Here is an 18,832-nt window from a genome sequence, read left to right as displayed (position 1 = left end):
TAAAGTATTTATTGCACAAAAGCGTGTAATCAGAATAATAGCTGGAGTCCACCCAAGATCATCCTGCAGACATTTATTTAAGGATCTAGGGATATTCACAGTAGCTTCTCAGTATATATAATCTCTTATGAAATTTGTTATTAACAACCAAACCCAATTCAAAAGTAATAGAAGTGTGCATAACTACAATACTGGGAGAAAGGACGATCTTCACTATTCAAGATTAAATCTAACTTTGGCACAGAAAGGGGTGAATTATACTGGCACTAAAGTCTTTGGTCACTTACCAAATAGTATCAAAAGTCTGACAGATAACCAACAAGTATTTAAGAAGAAATTAAAAGAATTTCTGAATGACAACTCCTTCTACTCCATAGAGGAATTTTTAGATATAAATTAAGAAAAAAAGAAAAAAACCAAAAAAAATAAAAAAAAATAAAAAAGAAAATAAAAAAATAAAAAAGAAAGAAAAACAAAGAAACACAAAAAAAATAAAGTTGTTATATTAACTTAAGTATGTTGTTAAATTAACCTAATTATGTCATGTATTGGAAAATTCGACTCGTTCCACATCATTACGAAATATCGTATTCATGATCCATGGAACTAGTATTAATCTAATCTAATCTAATCTAATCTAAGGAAAATATAAGTCAAGTCATTTAGCTGACATAAATTGGAGTTACAAATTAAGTATGCTTTCATCTAGCCACATAGTACAAAACGATTGGTAGTGTTGAAAATCAGTATATATTTACATTTGTAATAAAGGGCTGCGTAATTTCTCTTTAATTACAAATAAGTTGTATGTAGTTTACATTGGCGACCTATTAAACTGCAAAGTTTAATGAAATAATATATGCAATGCGAACAGAATATGAGACAAATATAAATTCTAGTGAACACTGCTAGTCATTAAAGAATTTAGCTAATTAATGTTTTCAGTATTAACAAAAAATATTTGGCTTCTAACCAGAATTTCCTTATTAACTGCTGTGTAAGATATACAGTAACTAGTATCAAATTGCACTAGTCAAATGTTTGACAATATTTTATATGCATATCTGATGTTCAAATGGCTCTTCAGATCGTGTTCTGTAACATACTATCTGCTACCATGCCATTGCAGAGAAATGAGCGAACTGTTACTTGAATGAAGCCATCATTCGCGTTTGAATACTGATGTAATGATTGGAAGGATATGAGAGACAACGATAGGGAACTGGAACACAAAATGAAAGGACACTTACTTTACAGTTGTTACAGAGTAATCAAGTCTGCCTTAAAAGAACACAGTCTCTTTGTTTTCTGTATTAGGTTTACATAAAAAGATGGGAAGTTACAGATACCTATGCAAGAATATAGGGTTCGTTTCTTACATGTAAGAAAAAAATGTGGCAGTTTATCGGTTCAGAATAGTTGCATGAAATTTACAGAGTAGCAGACAGTCAGATTATTTTATCGTTCACAAAGTTTTTAATTTTTGCTGCTTTTTAATATGTTTTTGCACCTCCTCTGCGTCTATCTTTGCGCTTATTTTCAATCTTTACTTTATTTTTGTGTGGCAATATTTTATTTACATTTCTTACTACATATTCATCACATTTTTGCTTCAACTAGCTTGGACTTGAATAATTGTAATCTCCAATATAACTTGAATTAGACACTTCATTTTCAAAATTTGTGCCAATTGGGATACAGAGACTTTATGAACGTTATTCCCATTCCTTAAGTTACTGTGTATCCGTAGTTTTATCAGATATTTACATCGTTTATAAAGTGCTAACACTGTGTTGTCCTGCAAATGGAGGCTACAGTATGGGAGTGCTACAATAGCGCCAGTTATTTTTAGTGAGTCTATGGTCCATTAGCAAACAATTTCCCTAGTCTTCAGGCTCACTCGCTTGGTATATGAAAACTGCTTTCATTTAAGGAGTCATAGTCTAGGCCATTTATATCGTTATTTCTGCCTCTGACACTTCGTTATCAATTTTTAATGCTAGTCGCGAACATAAATCACAGTAGATATTTTTGCATTATGAATTAACGCTCTAAACTTTAGCAAGAGCGTAGCATGGACAGCAGTAGGCCTATGTTGAAACTGCGTCGTGTGGTCGCACGAGATTTGAGGTGATGTATTGCATGCGCCCAACACCACACTACGTGGTGTTGGTGGAGCGACTTTGGCTTTGGCCAGAGCGATTCTCGGCAATGTATCTTTGGTGAAATGTGTCAAACATGGCTGTTAGCCAGTAGCAACAAATAGGTAGTTTTTAAATACAAGTATATTTTCAGTATCTAAACATGATGCAAGAAGATTCTAACGGAGAATCGACTTTCGAATTTGTCGACAAAAAATCTGATAATGGATTGACACAAGATAAAATGGAAAAAAATACAGGTTGTTTTGTACATTTGTTTTTAGACTTTTTTGTTTAACAGATATTAGAGGCCCAAGTAGTGATTAACATATTCGACATTACCCGTACATTGAGTTGAATAGAACGTATGACTGCAATAATATAAATGATACAAAAGCTTTTTATTAATAATGAAGCCATACGAATCTTAACGTAGCTTTCCATAACTGTTTGCTTAAGTTGTCGCTTTTTTTTCTGAACGTTTCCGCTTGTTGCTTAGTTTGTAGAGCATTAATAGTAATGATGCAGTTGAAATTATTGCAATGTTTATATAGCTACTTAATTTTGGTAAGTCATTGGCTTTAACTTTTGGAAATTGCGTATACTTTGTGTTTATATACAAGATAATTATTGTAGAAAGAGTTATTTGCTTGTGACGCAGTGTGACCAGCGGCTTAGGACATTAAACCCTGTCCTTCCTTTTTCTTTTCGGCATAAATTAGGGTCATTCCATGTCAGTTCAACCAATTTGAGAAAATGTTGCAGCTGATAGTCTCAGATTTGGCTAAAATTTAGCACACCAATGCTACCAAGTGTGGAACACTCATGTACAAAATTTTAAGTTCCCCTGCTAATTCGTTCAGACGTATGACTTGTGAAAGAAGGTGGCGTGACCTGGAAATTGCAACCTGCATCTGGCAATATATCTTCAGAACCAACTTTGGGTCTTAATAACTTTGGAACTATTCCGCACAGTCCAGTGAAATTTTTACAACCCAGTAACATCCACTTAGAGAATACTCTATGAATCAAAACACCAACAACATATTTCTGAGGAAAAATAAAAAACCTCCAAAATGTGATTACAAAAATGTAATACATTAAAAGGTACATATTGTAGGTGCCCTCTATGCCAAATATAATTCACTCAAAAAGGGTATAAATTTTTTTGTGGTAAGCTTAATGTGGCCTAAACACCCACAGAACTCATCTTGCCATATCAGTCACACAGAGTTACATGCACACGAAGATACAAAAATTTGAAAAATTACCTGAAAAACATGGATTTTCCAAGTGTTGTAGCACAAAAGGGACAAGTAATATCCAAGCCAAATTTCACACACTGCATAAGTAGACCATAATATAATATGTGGCAAAATTTCAACTTGTTATTGCAAGGCATTTGTGTAGAATAATAGTTGACAGAGATGTATTTGGTTAAGTTTCTTTTAACGCGATGATGATGCAGACAGCTTGTTTCAGATAAAGCTGCAGCAATTGTTGGGAACCATTAGGCAACAGAAAGTTAAACAATGGTAGTTTTCAGGGACAGAATGAGTCATTGTTAGGCAGGAACAACAAAGGAAACAAGCAACAATTACAGGTTACTCATGTTTTTAAGATTCTAGTTCAGACTGGTCAGTACTGTTGTGGAAAGTCAGTATGGAGGCAGAAGAGTGTACTAGTGGTGCTTTTGTTCAAACAAGTTGCAGTATTGGTAGAGCACAAGCATCTGAATGTCATAAAACAACATATGGAACAAAATGTGACATTCACTTTGTACTGTATGATCTGGATGAATCTAACCAAGATTTGTTACTATGGAGATCCGGGATACACTCTGTGGGCACAAGAGGTACAGTTCCAGGAAACTTTAGTGTTTGTTATCATCATATGAAAGTGTTTCTGGATAAGTATTCTTTTCTACAAATAAGTTGTTTTGATCCATTTCGGATTCATAAGAAGACACTGAAGTGTAGCCTCAGAGAAATTGATATAAAATCAGTATTTAAAGTGAATCAGTGCATGGGACTTAACATGAAACCAGGACAAAAGTTATGTTCCAGGTGTGTTACACTGCTAAAAAATGAAGAATATTCTGATAATTTACATGACTGATGAAGAGTATCAGCCACCTACAACCACAGTGGATGAGCAATTAAATACTTAGTGACTGCTCTTGGTTTATCTCCCATGAAGACACACAAAGTTTGGAAAAGAGACAGGCCCAGCTATGGTAGAAGAAAACTACAAGAAGCTCAAATGGAATTAAAATACCTAACACACTAATGGTGGAAGAGGAAGAACTATCTGCACCAAAGGAACAGAAATCATGCCAGAAATGCTCTGATTTGGACAAAATTGTGCATGATATGAAAGAAAAAAGTGCCATACCCACACACCGGAAAAAAGTAACTATTCTTACCCTTGCACCTTCCAGCTGGTCTATTGACTACACTGCAAAGGAATTCGGTGTTTCTACATATACGGTAAAGCAGGCTAGGGAAATAAAAGCAACCCAAGGAGTGCTTCCACAACTTCAGCAGGCTCGGGGTAAGAAATTGAGTTCAGAAATAAAGGTGCCAGTGTCGGAGTTTTATGAAAATAATGGCTACAGCCGAATAACGCCTGGAAAAAAAGCCTATGTAACAGTGAAAATTGGAAATGTATGTGTACAGATGCAAAAAAACTGTTCCTATGCAACATATCAGAACTATATGTAGAATTCAAGGAAAAGTATCCCAATACCAAAGTAGATTTATCATCTTTTTTTCAATCTTCGGCCAAAATGGGTTGTACCTGTAAGTGCAAGGGGCACACACAATGTTTGTGTATGTGAGACCCATCAAAATGCTAAGCTGATGTTTGCTCCTATAAAGGATTCTGATCTGGATTACAAAGGTGCAATGAAGCTGTTAGTGTGTGACATCATTTCCTACCAGCGCATTATACACAGGTGTGAAAAGTGTCCTGGTAAGGCAAATCTTGCAGAACACATGAATACCAAACTGTATGGTGAACACCTTATGGATGACGATGAACTTGTTTCTTATAAACAATGGACATACATGGATCGCATCTTGAAACAAAGCAAAGTACAGTCGAAGATATGGGTTGAAATGTGTTGTCAAAAAACGGACAAACTGACCACACACAGCTTCACAGCAACAGCACAGTCAGCTTATCTCCAGTTTTGTAAGGATAATTTGAAACAAGATGAAATTATAGTAATACTAGACTTTTCTGAAAAGTATGCATTTATAGTTCAAGATGCCATCCAAGGATATCATTGGGACAACAGTCAAGCAACTCTCCAGCCATTTGCGATTTACTATAGAGGTGAATCAGGTGATGTGTCTGTCATGAACCTGTGCATTTTTAGTAACCGTTTAATTCATGATGCCATTGCAGTTAATGCCCACATTCGCACTGTCATGGCATATGTGAAAAACAAGCTGCCTCACATACATTTTGTGAAATACTTCAGTGATGGGGCAGCTAGTCAGTATAAAAACTGTGAAAATCTCAAAATTTTATGCATGCATTACCATGATTTTCAGATTCACGCAGAATGGAATTTTTTCGCAACAAGTCATGGTAAAAATGTGTATGTGATGGTATTGGTGCTACCATTAAGTGCATGGCATCACAAACTAGTCTGCAGCACCCTACAGAAGGTCACATTCTAACACCTTTTCAATTATTTACCTGGGTACAGAGAAATATCTCTGGCATACCATCATTCTATGTTTTGAAAGATGAGGTGAAATCAGTCGAAGAGTTGCTAAAAAGCAGACTAGAACACGTTAAAACTGTTGCAAGCACAAGGAGCCATCATCACTTCTCTCCAGCTGACTATGACAATGTGCAGATGAGCAGACTGTCCGGTTATAACTATAGGTTCATGCACAACATGTGTCGTCAGTGTGTCTGACTCAGGATTCAGAAGCAAAAACAGCAACATACAACTAGGTCGCTATGTTACTGCTGTTTATGATGACAAAAGGTACTTACTACGTGTTGCAGAGTGCTGTGAAGCCCCAGCCATACCTATATTTACCTCACTCACTATGTTAGTGTGTGGTTCTGGATATCCAAATGAGACCCAGTTTTGGCCAATTTTAAGTCTGTATGCCCCAGCTGCTATCTCCATCTTAACCCAAAGATGAAGTGGAGGCATGTCCAGCATGGCTTCCATTCCAGCAGTTGGTGTGCTGCTAATTCCGCCTGTTATGGCTAAGCAGGCCAATCTCTGCACCTTATCAAGCTCTTTAGCAGCAACCTGCTGTTCTACCTTCTTCCACCACACTACAGCCCCATAGGAAATCCTAGGTCTAACCACTGTGATGTATATCCAGTGCATACCCCTGGTGCTTAGGCCCCAGTTTGTGCCACAAGCCCTCCTAGTACTCACTAAAGTGCTTTCTGCCTTGGAGCAGATACTCTTAATGTGAGGGGTCCAAGTTAGCTTCTCATCCAAGGTTACCCCTAGATATTTCACTGTCCCCTTCACAGGTAGAGTTTCATCGAAGAGCTTTAGATTCCAACTTGCATGCTGAATATGTCTCTTCGTAAATGGCACCACAACAGTCTTCTTAGGATTAACTCTCAGATCCTGTTTAATGCACCATTTTTGCACAATGTCCAACTCTCCTCGTGCCATATTCCTAACTGTGTCAGTGAATTTGCCAAGTATTACTATTACGAGGTCATCTGCGTATCCTTGGCAGAAGCATTGTCTGGAATTTAGTTCCTCAATGAGTTCCGTCACCACTAGATTCCACAATAGAACTCCTCCTTGTGGGCAGCCTCTAGTGGTCTTAATTACCATCTTTTCATTCATCATGGTAGCCTCTACCTTCCTTCCACTAAGCATGGCTCTGGTCCACCTACATGTAGTGGTCCCCAGATCATGCACCTCTGCTGCCCTTACCATGGAATCGAAGGTTGTGTTGTTAAAGGCCCCCTTGATATCCAGGAAGATGCAGAGGGCTATTTCTTGGAAGTGAAGTGCTTTTTCCACCTTCCCGACGAGTTGGTGGAGAGCTGTTTCACATGATTTACCCGGTTGGTATGCATGTTGGTTCAGGTGTAGAGGGACCCTACATAGCCTCCTCTCCCCCAATGTATACATTAACCAGTTTTTCCAGTGTTTTGAGAATGAAGGAAGACAGGCTGATTGGTCTCATATCCTTGGCCTTGGTATGATCAATTATCCCTGGCTTTGGAATGAAGAAAACCTTCACTGCCCTCCAAACATTGGGAGTGATTCCTACTGCTAAGCTAACCTTAAATAGCCTGCATTTTTTTGGTCATCAGTCTACTGACTGGTTTGATGTGGCCCGCCACGAATTCCTTTCCTGTGCTAACCTCTTCATCTCAGAGTAGCACTTGCAACCTACGTCCTCAATTATTTGCTTGACGTATTCCAATCTCTGTCTTCCTCTACAGTTTTTGCCCTCTACAGCTCCCTCTAGTACCATGGAAGTCATTCCCTCATGTCTTAGCAGATGTCCTATCATCCTGTCCCTTCTTCTTATCAGTGTTTTCAACATATTCCTTTCCTCTCCGATTCTGCGTAGAACCTCCTCATTCCTTACCTTATCAGTCCACCTAATTTTCAACATTTGTCTATAGCACCACATCTCAAATGCTTCGATTCTCTTCTGTGCCGGTTTTCCCACAGTCCATGTTTCACTACCATACAATGCTGTACTCCAGACGTACATCCTCAGAAATTTCTTCCTCAAATTAAGGCCAGTATTTGATATTAGTAGACTTCTCTTGACCAGAAATACCTTTTTTGCCATAGCGAGTCTGCTTTTGATGTCCTCCTTGCTCCGTCCATCATTGGTTATTTTACTGCCTAGGTAGCAGAATTCCTTAACTTCATTGACTTCGTGACCATCAATCCGGATGTGAAGTTTCTCGCTGTTCTCATTTCTGCTACTTCTCATTACCTTCGTCTTTCCCCGATTTACTCTCAAACCATACTGTGTACTCATTAGACTGTTCATTCCGTTCAGCAGATCATTTAATTCTTCTTCACTTTCACTCAGGATAGCAATGTCATCAGCGAATCGTATCATTGATATCCTTTCACCTTGTATTTTAATTCCACTCCTGAACCTTTCTTTTATTTCTATCATTGCTTCCTTGATGTACAGATTGAAGAGTAGGGGCGAAAGGCTACAGCCTTGTCTTACACCCTTCTTAATATGAGCACTTCGTTCTTGATCGTCCACTCTTATTATTCCCTCTTGGTTGTTGTACATATTGTATATGACCTGTCTCTCCCATGCGGCTTTTCGCGGATGATGCTGTAGTATACAGAGAAGTTGCAGCATTAGAAAATTGTAGCGAAATGCAGGAAGATCTGCAGCGGATAGGCAGTTGGTGCAGGGAGTGGCAACTGACCCTTAACATAGACAAATGTAATGTATTGCGAATACATAGAAAGAAGGATCCTTTATTGTATGATTATATGATAGCGGAACAAACACTGGTAGCAGTTACTTCTGTAAAATATCTGGGAGTATGCGTGCGGAACGATTTGAAGTGGAATGATCATATAAAATTAATTGTTGGTAAGGCGGGTACCAGGTTGAGATTCATTGGGAGAGTGCTTAGAAAATGTAGTCCATCAACAAAGGAGGTGGCTTACAAAACATTCGTTCGACCTATACTTGAGTATTGCTCATCAGTGTGGGATCCGTACCAGATTGGTCTGATGGAGGAGATAGAGAAGATGCAAAGAAGAGCGGCGCGTTTCGTCACAGGGTTATTTGGTAACCGTGATAGCGTTATGGAGATGTTTAATAAACTCAAGTGGCAGACTCTGCAAGAGAGGCGCTCTGCATCGCGGTGTAGCTTGCTCGCCAGGTTTCGAGAGGGTGCGTTTCTGGATGAGGTATCGAATATATTGCTTCCCCCTACTTATACCTCCCGAGGAGATCACGAATGTAAAATTAGAGAGATTAGAGCGCGCACGGAGGCTTTCAGACAGTCGTTCTTCCCGCGAACCATACGCGACTGGAACAGGAAAGGGAGGTAATGACAGTGGCACGTAAAGTGCCCTCCGCCACACACCGTTGGGTGGCTTGCAGAGTATCGATGTAGATGTAGCTTACCCCTTCTTTTTTCAGAATCTCGAACAGCTTGCACCATTTTGTATTGTCGAACGCTTTTTCTAGGTCGACAGATCCTATGAAAGTGTCTTGATTTTTCTTTAGCCTTGCTTCCATTATTAGCCGTAACGTCAGAATTGCCTCTCTCGTCCCTTTACTTTTCCTAAAGCCAAACTGATCACCACCTAGTGCATTCTCAATTTTCTTTTCCATTCTTCTGTATATTATTCTTGTAAGCAGCTTCGATGCATGAGCTGTTAAGCTGATTGTGCGATAATTCTCACACTTGTCAGCTCTTGCTGTCTTCGGAATTGTGCGGATGATGCTTTTCCGAAAGTCAGATGGTTTATCGCCAGACTCATATATTCTACACATCAACATGAATAGTCGTTTTGTTGCCACTTCCCCCAATGATTTTAGAAATTCTGATGGAATGTTATCTATCCCTTCTGCCTTATTTGACCGTAAGTCCTCCAAAGCTCTTTTAAATTCCAATTCTAATACTGGATCCCCTATCTCTTCTAAATCGACTCCTTTTTCTTCTTCTATCACATCAGACGAATCTTCACCCTCATAGAGGCTTTCAATGTATTCTTTCCACATATCTGCTCTCTCCTCTGCATTTAACAGTGGAATTCCTGTTGCACTCTTAATGTTACCACTGTTGCTTTTAATGTCACCAAAGGTTGTTTTGATTTTCCTGTATGCTGAGTCTGTCCTTCCGACAATCATATCTTTTTTGATCTCTTCACATTTTTCCTGCAGCCATTTTGTCTTAGCTTCCCTGCACTTCCTATTTATTTCATTCCTCAGCGACTTGGATTTCTGTATTCCTGATTTTCCCGGAACATGTTTGTACTTCCTCCTTTCATCAATCAACTGAAGTATTTCTTCTGTTACCCATGGCTTCTTCGCAGCTACCTTCTTTGTACCTATGTTTTCCTCCCCAACTTCTGTGATGGCCCTATTTAGAGATGTCCATTCCTCTTCAACTGTACTGCCTACTGCGCTATTCCTTATTGCTGTATCTGTAGCGTTAGAGAACTTCAAACATATCTCGTCATTCCTTAGTACTTCTGTATCCCACTTCTTTGCGTATTGATTCTTCCTGACTAATGTCTTGAACTTCAGCCTACTTTTCATCGTTATTACATTGTGATCTGAGTCTATATCTGCTCCTGGGTACGCCTTACAATCCAGTATCTGATTTTGGAATCTCTGTCTGACCATGATGTAATCTAATTGAAATCTTCCTGTATCTCCTGGCCTTTTCCAAGTATACCTCCTCCTCTTGTGATTCTTGAACAGGGTATTCGCTATTACTAGCTGAAACTTGTTGCAGAACTCAATTAGTCTTTCTCCTCTTTCATTCCTTGTCCCAAGCCCGTATTCTCCTGTAACCTTTTCTTCTACTCCTTCCCCTACAACTGCATTCCAGTCGCCCATGACTATTAGATTTTCGTCCCCCTTTACATACTGCATTACCCTTTCAATATCCTCATACACTTTCTCTATCTGTGCATCTTCAACTTGCGACGTCGGCATGTATACCTGAACTATCGTTGTCTGTGTTGGTCTGCTGTCGATTCTGATTAGAACAACCCGGTCACTGAACTGTTCACAGTAACACACCCTCTGCCCTACCTTCCTATTCATAATGAATCCTACACCTGTTATACCATTTTCTGCTGCTGTTGATATTACCCGATACTCATCTGACCAGAAATCCTTGTCTCCCTTCCACTTCACTTCACTGACCCCTACTATATCTAGATTGAGCCTTTGCATTTCCCTTTTCAGATTTTCTAGTTTCCCTACCACATTCAAGCTTCTGACATTCCATGCCTCGACCCGTAGAACATTATCCTTTCGTAGATTATTCAATCTTTTTCTCATGGTAACCTCCCCCTTGGCAGTCCCCTCCCGGAGATCCGAATGGGGGACTATTCCGGAATCTTTTGCCAATGGAGAGATCATCACGACACTTCTTCAATTACAGGCCACATGTCCTGTGGATACACGTTACGTGTCTTTAATGCAGTGGTTTCCATTGCCTTCTGCATCCTCATGTCGTTGATCATTGCTGATTCTTCCGCCTTTACGGGCAATTTCTCACCCCTAGGACAAGAGTGCCCTGAACCTCTATCCGCTCCTCCGCCTTCTTTGACAAGGCCATTGGCAGAATGAGGCTGACTTCTTGTGCCAGAAGTCTTCGGCTGCCAATGCTAATTATTTATCAAAATTTAGGCAGTGGCGGGGATCGAACCCGGGACCGAAGAAGTTTTGATTATGAATCAGACACTACCCCTAGACCACGGGATTCTTATAAGCTTTCCTCCTGCCTATTGCAGGAGAGCTGGATAGATTCCATCTGGGCCAGGTGACTTGAACGGCTGGAATGTTCCCACCGCCCACTGGATTTTTGTTGAAGTTCACATACTCCTTGGCCGATTCCCAGTTGTCTCTTCAAGTGTCTGAGAACCGTTGTCTCTCTGGGGTCACATACTGGTCTGTGTTAGCCGGCAGAGCATATTGAGGAAAGTGAGTTTTGAGGAGCAATTCCAGCGTCTCGTGCTGTCTTTGTATATTCCCCATCCTCCTTCCTCAACGTACCTCCTGGATTAGTTGGTACTCTAGTGAGAATCTCGTGAAGTCTGGCTTGTGCTGCCCTGCCTTCCACTTCCTCACAGAATGCCTTCCAGGATGCCGCCTCTGCTTGTCTTATTGCAAGGTTGTAACTGACGAGGGCCTCGCGATATTTAGCCCATTGTCCTTTGCGTCTCGCAATATTAAACGGTCTCCGTACCTGTTTTTTTTGACATTTCCAATTTGTTATTCCACCAAGGAACATTCCTATTTGTGCACTTCCTGGTGATTGTGCAGTTATCCTGATTTGAGGTCACTGTGGCGGTAACAGCCTCTGCTACTTCCTCAAATTCTACTGGCTTCCTTATCGTGGTTTTAATTTCCGATAAGCCTAAGTCAAGGTCCCTCCTATATGTATCCCAGTCTGTTTTCCTGGGATTTCTATAAGTCATGGTGTGTCTGATTCCCATTTCAACCTTGAATTTAATGTACATGTGGTCCAATGAGGATGGCTCCAACACCACATGCAATTTTTGACATAACTACCCATTGTCATGGAACCAAATGTTATGTCAATTACTTCTTCCCTTCTGCTATTCCTGAATGTAGGTTCATTGCCCCTATTCAGGACCTCTAAGTTTTTAGCTAAGAAGAATTCAAGAAGGCACTCACCTCTACTGTTGGTGTCTTTGCTGCCCCACACTAGGTTGTGGGCATTGGCATCGCAACCCACCAGCAGTTGGTCACCTTGCCGATGGCAATTCTCTACCAGTCTCCTCACCTCCAACGGAGGGGGAGAACTGTCTTCGTAAGGAAGGTATGCTGAGGCCAAGACAATTTCGCTTGTGATACCTTCCTCCCATTGCTGCATTTTGATGGTCACTAAGTCCCTAGAGCAGAAATCCATCATTGGCATGAAAGAGATGGTCGTTTCTAACATAGATGCATATTCTGGAGTTTCTTAGATTTCTAGCATAGATCAGCTTACCTCCAGTGCCTCCCAGGCCCGATACACCCCTTTTGTATAAATAGGGTTCTTGTACCAGGGCCACGTCCACTTCCTGTCTCCCCAGGCAGCGGCTCAGGGCAGCAGAGGCCCATTTACTGTGCTGCAGATTAATCTGCTGCACCTCTAGGCTCCGTCTTACTGCCATCTTTTAGGTCTTTGAGAACCCTGACAGTGACCCTGCTCCCACATCGCCTTCAGGGACTTCTCACCAACCTCCACCACCAGTGTTCGTCCTTCCAGAGCAACCTTCTGGTTAATCACTCTCCAGTCTTCAGTCGGGACTTTTGGGGTCTGGACCCCTATTTTCCCGAACAGAGTCTTGGGAGAGACTTCCATAAAGATCTTGGGTACCCATAATGATATCTTTGCGGTCTTAAGAAGCTCCGCTGCCGTATTGACCAGCAGCTTCGCATCTTCCCACGAGGGTCGAGAGAAGCGTCCGATCCCACGCGTCGGCTTTGACCTGTGAAGTAAGGGTGTTGTCGTGTGTGACGTCATGACGGCGCGGAGTTTGGTTTGTGAGTGTGGCATGTTTGTAGATGTCGTCGTGTTGTGGTTTGTTGTGCTCTCTGGTGGTATGTTCAGGGTTTTCGTGTGTGTGGTGTAATGGGGTCAGTTTGCTTTTGCTCATTATCCAGAATTGTTCGAGTGTCGGCTGTGTTTGTAGTGGAATTCGTTTCAGTGAGTTAACAATTTTGTGTGAAGGTTAATTTAGTGTTGTTCGCTGTACATCGTGTGGTAATTTTAGTAAAATTAGTCGGTTGTTGTTTTTGTTCAGGAATGGATATGACGGATAAAATTAACAGTGCACAGGTCAAGGGAAGTGTTCAATCCCAATGTGTGGCTGTGTATGTTGATATTGGTATCGGGAGATGTTTTTGAGCTATATAGGCAAAGGGAAGTGTTTGATCTTAATTTATGGGATCCGGAGCTGCTGGTGAGCTATATAGGTCAAGGGAAGTGTCCAATTCCAGATAATATTGTGTTTAGTGGTACTTGGGGAGTTTTGTGATGTCGGGTTTTTTCGTTGTTTTGTATGGGGGTGGGTGTCTAAATTTGTTCATATTTAGTTTGCCCCCACCCAAAAACACCCCATTTCCACTTGACCCATTAGTGTCATTAGGCTTTTTGTGGAAAGTGTGTGTGTTTGTTTTTCGATGTATTTTCGTCCTCATAATGTGTACATACCGACTTTATGTGCACCATATTGGAATCGTGGTTCATGGTCGTTTCTGCCATATTTGTGACGTCATGGGTCAAAGCAGAAGGGCGGGATCGGACGCTTCCGTATTTCTCCCATGGGAATATCATGGGCACCTCGTCCTTAAGCCATTCTACTGTGTGCACCCCCTCACAGACAAAAATGAGTGCACCACGGTCTAGATAGACCCTCCTGAAGTTGGGAACTGGGCCAGTGTCCCCCCCCCCCCCCCCCCCAAATCTCCCAATCTTTTCAAAGAGGGACATCTGTACTAGTTCCTCCTGCTGCGAGGTAATGGCCACCAGTGGATAACCTTCCTGGATAACTGCCATCCTAAAAACCGAGACTGCAGTACTATAGGTCTGTTTCCCTATTTCTTGCCTCGGTTTTTTCTGGACTCACTTATCCAGGGAGGAGAGAGTCTTTGATTCCTCCCTTATCCACTTACTACCTGTCTTTGACGTTGTGGGGGTCTGCGTATCCCCTTCAACCTGAGACAGTTTTTTCCTGGGGGTCTTCGGTTCTAGTCCCTTTACTTTCCTCCATTTGTGTTTAGGAAGCCATTCTTTTCCTTCCTTTTCCCTCTATTTCCTGAGTAGCTTCCTCCTTTGGGCCCCAGACAAGTCTTTGATTTTAATCTGGTCTAGCTTCTCGGTTACAGTTCCCACTTCTCGCTCAGGTCTAGATCCTGGTTCAGTAGTGGAAGTGCCTTCCATAACCTTCCTAGTAGCATAGTACAGTAGCTAAAGTGTGGGAGAACTTCTGTTCGAAGCAAAATTGACTGGTTTTTAGTAGTTAAGGTGCTGTAAACATTAATGATAGGTTGTGTTAATCTGTCTATATGTTGTTGCATAGTGATTAAACAGTTGTGGGAGAGGATAAGAAGAGGCAGAACAGTTTACGATATGTTTTTACAAAATTATGTTGGGAACAATGACCACATCACCAAATACATCTGTCAACTTCCATTGTACACAAATGTCTTGCAATGACGTGCTGAATTTTTGAGATATATATCATTATTGCCTACTTATGCAGTGTGTGAAATTTGGCTTGGATACCACTTGTCCCTTTTGTGCTACCTCGCTCTGAAAATCCATGTTTTTAATTTTTGTATTTTTATGTGCATGTAACTCAGTTTTTGTGACTGATATGGGCATGATGAGATCTGTGTGTGTTTAGGCCACATTAAGCTTACCACAAAAAAATTTATACCCTTTTTGAGTGAATTATATTTGGCATAGAGGGCAACTACAATATGTACCTTTTAACATATTACATTTTTAATCACATTTTGGAATTTTTTATTTTCCCTCAGAAATATGTTGTTGGTGTTTTGATTCATGGAGTGTGTTCTCTAAATGGATGTTACTGGGTTGTAAAAATTTCACTGGATGTGTGGAATAGTTCCAAAGTTATTAAGACCTGAAGTTGGGTCTGAAGATAGATTGCCAGATGCGGGTTGCAATTTCCAGGTCACACCACCTTCTTTCACAAGTCATAATTCTGGAACTAATTGTCAGGGGAAACTAATACTTTGTAGATGAGTGTTCCACACATGGTAGAATTAGTGTACTGAATTTCAGTCAAATCTGAGACTATGAACTGGAGCCCCTGGTTGAACTGACATGGAATGACCCATTAATGACTCAACCACTTCAATGTTACATAATAAATTGTTTTATTTTTCTTGGACATTGCTGGCAGACAAAACTTTTTTTAAAACTGAGACAGTATATTTAGGCTTATTTAGGCAGTGTGGCAGCAAGAGCATTGGAGGTTAATATCTGCCAAAAATTATCAAGTTGAGATCGATAAAAATAGACACGGAGTGTGAATTAATCTGGATGAAAGTAAACTTCAAGTGGTCCAAGTAATAAATGATTGTGTCTGTCGTCTATCTGTAATAACTAACAAAGTGGGAAAAAACTTTTTTTTTTTTTTTGAGATTTTTGCTTGAATATTTCTTGATGGTGCCATAGCTATTGTGAGCAGCTTCCATTCATCAGATACTGAGAGATACGTGCATTTAATAAATTTTATTTAGAGAGAGATTTGTGCTTAATGGTACAGTATTAAACACGTATCTTAAAATTTTTGTGGAACCAGTGACTCCTTAGATCTAGGTGTGGTATTGTAGATATGTTGGCAACAAACAGAACCAGTATCTTAAACACTAGTATTGTGAAGGAAGCATTGTATGATAGCTAGGGTGTTACAGTATCAGAGATTATCTGTGTTGATGTAGAATGATAACTAAGGCAGAACAGCAGTTTTGTTAATCCAATGTTATGAACTTAGCTGAAGTAGTCTCCAGCTAATATTCCCCAATGGAATTTGAGATGTGGAAGGCTCAAGTCCAGGTGTGCTATAAGATGTACCTTAGTTGCAAATATGTCAGACAAGATAATTTTTCTGGAAAAAAAAAAATCCTATTTTTTGTTGATGGTTTCAGTCAGTCTTGTATAGGAAAGAAAGCTGCATTGTAATGTCAGATTAAGTCATGGAATAAGCAACAAATGAAAAATAAGTCCAACCAAATCCTTGCATGATGGTTAGTCAGAGTAAACCACTCAGTAGATTTGAGAAAGCGTTATGTAGGCCTATGAAAGCCTAAAAAATCTAACTTGGAAATTTCTGACACTGTGCCTCTATAGAAAATTGGTGACAAAGCATTTATCAAGTCACTCATTGATCTAAATCTATGCTTTGCGCTGTGAAGTGCATGACGGAGGGCACATCCCATTGTAACAGTTTTAGGGTTTCTTCCCATTCCATTCTCTTATGGAGTGTGGGAAGAATATTTGTTAAATGTCTCTGTGTGTGATGTAATTAATCTAATCTTGTCCTCATGACCCATATGTGAGAGATAAGTAAGGGATTATAGTATACTAGTAATCATTTAAAGGCAGTTCATGGAACTTTGTAAACAGTCTTTCTCAGGATAGTTTACATTTATCTTGAAGAATATGCCAATTCAGTTTCTTTAGCACCTCTGTGACACACTCCCAAGGGTCAAACAAGCCTGTGACCATTTATGCTGCCTTTCTCTGTATCCACTCAATATCACCTGTTAATGCTATTTGGTACAGGTCCCACACACATGAGCAATTAGTCGTGTGAGTGATTTGTAAGCAGTCTCCTTTGTAGACTGATAGTTCTTCCCCAGTAGTCTACCAATAAACCAAAGTCTACCACCTGCTTTATCCACAGGTGAGCCTATGTGATTATTCAGTTTTATATCCTTACAAAGTGTTACATCCAAGTTTATGTGAGTTGGCCGACTTCAACTGTGACTTGGTGATATTGAAGGCAGAGGATACTGCAATTTTTTCGTTATGTCAGTTGCACAGATTTACATTTCTAAACATTCAAAGCAAGTTGCCAATCTTTGAACCACTGTGAAATCTTATCAAGATCTGACAGAATATTTATGCAGGATCTTTCACACAGTATTTCTTTATAGATAGTTGCATCATCTACAAAAAGTCTGAGGTTACTATTAATATTGCATGTAAAGTCACTATATACAACATGAACAGCAAGGGTCCCAGCAACCTTCCCTGCGTACTATCCGAAGCTACTTATATATTCGACGATGACTCTCCATCGAAGGTAACGTGCTGTGTTACAACTTTCACTTGGTACCCCATATGATGTAGCTTCTGAAAGTAAGCATAGTTGTGGTACTGAGTCAAATGCTTTTCAGAAATCAAGAAATACTGCACCTACCTAAATGTCTTGATCCAAAGCTTTCAGTGTGTTATATGAGAGAAGTGTGAGTAGTGTTACACATAGGCGTTTTCAGAATCCATGCTGGGTGGCATGGGGGACGTCATTCTGATAAAGATACCTTATTATATTTGAACTCAGAATATGCTGTAAGATTCTACAGCATGTAAATGACAAAGATAATGAACAGTAGTTTTGTGGATCACTTCTACTACCCTTCGTGTAGACGGGTGTTACCTGTGCTTTCTTCCAACTACCGGGCATGGTTGTTTGTTTGAGGGGTCTATGATAGATTATAGTTAGAAGAGGGGCTAACTCAGCTGCAAATTCAATATAGAATCTGATAGCAGTTTCATTGGGTCCTGTAGCTTCGTTCAGTTGTAATTATTTCATCTGTTTCTCAATGCCACTGACACTAATACTGATTTTACTTGTCTTTTCAGTGATATGAGGGTTAAATTTGCTTAATTCTCCTGGTTTTTTGTTTTTAAAGGAACATTTAAAAATAGAGTGAAGCATTTCAGTTTTTGCTTTGCTACACTCAATTTCAGTTCGTGTCTCACTTGCTAGGGACTGGACACTAACTTTGGTGCCACTAACAGCCGTTAGACACAACGAGATTTTCTTTGTGATTTGGGAATTATCATTTGACAATATTCTGTTACGTTAGCTATTAAAGGCTTCACACATTGCTCTCTTGACAACAAAACGCGTTTCATTCAACATCTCTCTATCTACAGCCCATTATGGACTGTTCTACTGGGTACATATCTGCTGGTTATATAGTCATCTACTCTTTTAAACCTGAGTCATAGTTCCTCTAGATGCTCCTGCCCTACACTGAAAGTTTCAAGTTCCTCATTCCAATATGAGACTACTGATTTTTTATCTAGTTTACTGAACATATATATATATATCTTTCTGCTTGTTTTAATTGCCCTTTGTACTTTGATAATCATTCTTGCCAAAACCGCATCTTGAACACTGATACTAGCTTTGATGTGGACATCTTCAAAGAAGTCAGGTCTGTTTGTTG

General features: G+C 40.0%; 1 protein-coding gene across 1 annotated transcript in view; it reads left to right on the top strand.

The window, feature by feature from the left end:
• The first annotated feature begins 2,213 nt into the window (after positions 1-2,213).
• The window catches only part of LOC126483664 (protein PRRC1-like), a 75,221-nt gene continuing 58,602 nt past the window's right edge, over positions 2,214-18,832 (top strand). The window contains exon 1 of the mRNA XM_050106723.1: positions 2,214-2,401. Coding sequence (XP_049962680.1) covers positions 2,305-2,401 — 97 coding nt within the window. The 5' untranslated portion in view covers positions 2,214-2,304. The remainder of the gene's footprint in view (positions 2,402-18,832) is intronic.

This window comes from Schistocerca serialis, chromosome 6 (assembly GCF_023864345.2).
Source record: "Schistocerca serialis cubense isolate TAMUIC-IGC-003099 chromosome 6, iqSchSeri2.2, whole genome shotgun sequence".
NCBI classification, from domain to species: domain Eukaryota; kingdom Metazoa; phylum Arthropoda; class Insecta; order Orthoptera; family Acrididae; genus Schistocerca; species Schistocerca serialis.
Note: the sequence above shows the minus strand (reverse complement) of the source record. Positions and strands in the feature narration are given on the sequence as shown.